A 3495-nucleotide genomic window follows, 5' to 3' on the forward strand; every position below is an offset into this window, starting at 1 on the left:
GGCGTGGGTGCGGGAGCGCCGGGGGCCCCCGGCGGGGCGGGCGGCAGCTGAGAGCGTCGAGGTTTCTGACCCGGCCCTGAGGAAAGTCGGATGCGGCCGGGCCGGGCCGGGCCGGGCCTGGCTGCACTCCCATCACCCGGCTGTTTCTGGCCTGCGCTGGGTGATGGGGAATTCTCACTGGCGACACAGTGTTTAGGCAGTCCCGCTGCAGCTCCTCTGGCCCCTTGTGTCCCTGAAGCAGCCGGAGGACACGACAGCAACTTCAGTCGAGCCCCGGTCAGCTGGAGCTTCTGGTGGTTCACCTTCCTGGGCTGTCTCTGGCATGGGTGTCGCAAAAGAACCGAGTGAGGATTGAGACTCAAGGAGAATGCAGGCGTGCCTCCAGGACACAGGCTTTCCCCCTCCTTGTCCCACCATTCCTGCCCCTCCAAGAGGGCAGGAGGTGTTCAACTCTGCCCATTTTTCTCCATGTGGGATCCTCCCTACCAGACTTCAGCCACTCTGGCCTGCCTGGGGAGAGCATGTGTTTAGTTGTACCTGTCTGGTACAGATTGCCTCCAAGGCGAGGACCTTTAGTGCTCGTGGAGTTTTGTGATGTTCTTGTTATCGTGGAAATGTGAGAATAGGATAGAGCAAGAAAATGGGTTTTGAGGCCATGCCTTTCTCTAGGTCTAATGTTTCCATCTCTTGGGCTTCCCACGTAGGTTCGGGGACCTGTTATAGTAGAGGATACCTGCTTGTGCTTCAATGCCCTGGGGGGGCTTCCAGGACCCTACATGTAAGTAGGAGGGTGCTTGCTTCACCTTTCGTGTCTTAGAGTTAGGAGTGCAGGCTGGCAGGGTGTGCTTCATGGGGGATTGGGGCAATGGGGTCAGGGAGGTGATTACTGGTCTGTGTCCTCGGGCTTTACCCTGCATCGCAGGGGCTGGACTTGAACTCCTTGAGCCCTGCTGTAAGTCACGGTGCAGGACGAGAGACATGGACCCAAACTGTTGGCTCTGGGTCCTGATCTATGGTGCCTGCTCTTGCAGCCAGCTTGGGAACCTGGCCCCATGGCGGGCTTTGTGTAGTTAAGGCACCATGCATTCCGGCAGGACTCTGGGATGAGTGTCCTATAGGTTCTCACAGGGACTGCTTTAATCCAGCAGATAATAAGACTATTGCATTACAGTGTAACTCCTCTAATAATATACTGCGTTAGCTCCTGGAATTAAGATTTAGTGTGATTAACTCTTCCAAACTATCTCTGCTGAGTTAAGTAGAGTCGTAAAAACTTTATATGATGAAGTTGGCACTAGAACTAGGTGTAAGATGCGAGCAAGTTGAATTGAGAAATGTATTTCAGCATGTCAGTGCTCACAAGTGAGAATTGGGATGTTTATATAGACTCCAGCACTGCAGTAAATACCCCACTGCTGTTTTCACTGTGTCCCATTCAGTTTAAGAGCTAAGTCCTGTCATTATTCATAAATAGTCCAGAATGAAGTGATTTGGCAGCACATTTAAGAGGGACTCAAAGGGCTATGAAAATGTAGGCAACAATGTCCCAAGGATGCCTGTGTTTCTGAGAAACAATAGCAAAAATTAATCTTTCCTCTCTTCTTCCCCTTCAGAAAATGGTTCCTGGAAAAACTCAAACCAGAAGGTGCTGACTCCTGTGTTACTGCTCTGTATGTAACTTGGTCCTTTCCAAATGAAATGGATCCGTGCCCATGCTGGGTTCTGCTGAGCATGCTTGCCCACTGCACTGCCCATTTCATAGATGGTTCCTTTCCTGTCTGTCCAGCTCTGTCCCTTTGCGTTTTCTCCTTGAGCCTGTTCTGTTCCCTTCTTCATGGGATGTTTCCCCCAGTAGCTTCAGCATCATCCCTGGATTCCCAGACTACTGTCTCTGCAGGCTGGTGGCAGGGCTTGTGGGAACATCTTGTTTTGTCATCAGTGTGACCCGGAAGAGCTGCTGCTCCCTTTGGCTTCTGTGCAAGCCCCTCCCCACTAATGCTCACCTCCCCAGGTGTGCAGTGATTGCCCTTGATCCCACAGTTAAGAGCGTGACTGCAAATCCCACACTGGCATCAGGAGCTAGAGCGTTAATCACACTAATTCAGAGTGGTCTTTAGTCCTCTCTGGTGCCATGCGCTTGTTTGCTTCCACTCCCAAATTGATAGTGGGGCCCTGCAGCTCACGCTGTTTTAGATCTGAGGTGCTGGCTTCAGCCATACGAGAGACCCAGCCAAGAGCATCCTTGTGCCCGAGTTTTGTCACCCCCTGTAGTTCTTCCTCTTGTGAATGTGGATGCAGAATGCTCCCTCGATCCGTCTCTAGGTGGGCGTGTTGCGCTCTGAGGGAAAGGCAGTAACGCTGCGATCCTTTCTGTGTCGCTCAGGCCTGTACAAGCTGCTGGCTGGGTTTGAAGACAAATCTGCCTACGCTCTCTGTACCTTTGCATTCAGTACTGGAAACCCGGAGGAGCCAGTGAAGCTCTTCAAAGGCCAGACTCATGTAGGTGGTGTGCCTGGGGAAGGGAACATGCTGAGGGAGGAGGGCTGTGATGTGGATTTCGTAACAGCGTTGGCTCTGTTGAGGACAATTTTTCACTGAATGCCTTTGGAGCTTGTTGGGAACAGGCTGAGGGAGAGTGCAGCTGGTAGGTGCTGAATGCTGTAGCTCTTTTGCCCAGCTGTACATGCCAAACGCTTTGCACGTTACCTCAGGGTCTTCAGCCCCCTCATCTCCCTCTGACAGGGTTGTATCTGAGTGCAGTTGTTAGCTCTGTTAATTGGGGGTTAAAGGGGCTGTCAGCGTAGGGCAGCATGAGTTAAGCACTGAGTTTGGGACTGCTAGTTTTCTTTACGTCCTGGGAACGAGGACAGCAGCCCCTACCAAGCCATTGGTGACCACCTTGTGAGCTGTGGCTGCGGGTAGCTCTTCAGTCTGTGTTTGAAATGCAACTGCACGCCTGCAAAGCCACAGCTTTTTTGCTATCTCGTGGCAGGGGCTGATAGTGGAGCCCAGAGGCCCTCGGGATTTTGGCTGGGATCCCTGCTTCCAGCCCGACGGCTACAACCAGACGTAAGTGGTGTTTTACCTACAGCTCCTTATGTAAGCAAAGCCAGGGTCAAGGTTGGGTGTGGAGAGGAACCTGCTTTATGGGCAAGGGTGGCAGGAAGAAAACACCCTCCTGCATCTGAACGTGGTGGGTTGGGGGGGACCCCAGGTCAGGATGGGGGACGTTGGCTTTGCCAGCATCACCGCAGATGCCCTGATGCAGTCAAGCAGAGGGGGAACCCTCGGTGACGCGGGACACGCGCTGCAGCGTCTCCGCTGCCGAGACTTGTGGTTTCTCTCCCCTCCAGCTATGCCGAACTGCCCAAGGCAGTGAAGAACTCGATCTCCCACCGCTACAGAGCGCTGAGCGAGCTCTCCGCCTTCTTTCGCCAAAGCAACTCGACAGAGCCCGGCTCGGGTCCCAGCTAGCCTCCCCGGGCCGCCGTGCCC

At 53.7% G+C, this 3495-nt stretch overlaps 1 protein-coding gene across 1 annotated transcript in view; it reads left to right on the forward strand.

The window, feature by feature from the left end:
• ITPA (inosine triphosphatase) overlaps positions 1-3489 on the forward strand; it is a 7872-nt gene extending 4383 nt beyond the window's left edge. Inside the window, exons 2-6 of the mRNA XM_035900752.1 lie at positions 705-778; positions 1614-1645; positions 2384-2499; positions 2993-3069; positions 3354-3489. Coding sequence (XP_035756645.1) covers positions 705-778; positions 1614-1645; positions 2384-2499; positions 2993-3069; positions 3354-3474 — 420 coding nt within the window. The 3' untranslated portion in view covers positions 3475-3489. The remainder of the gene's footprint in view (positions 1-704; positions 779-1613; positions 1646-2383; positions 2500-2992; positions 3070-3353) is intronic.
• Positions 3490-3495: the final 6 nt, after the last annotated feature.

Source organism: Egretta garzetta, unplaced genomic scaffold (assembly GCF_000687185.1).
Source record: "Egretta garzetta isolate BGI_Z169 unplaced genomic scaffold, ASM68718v1 scaffold598, whole genome shotgun sequence".
In the NCBI taxonomy this organism is placed as follows: domain Eukaryota; kingdom Metazoa; phylum Chordata; class Aves; order Pelecaniformes; family Ardeidae; genus Egretta; species Egretta garzetta.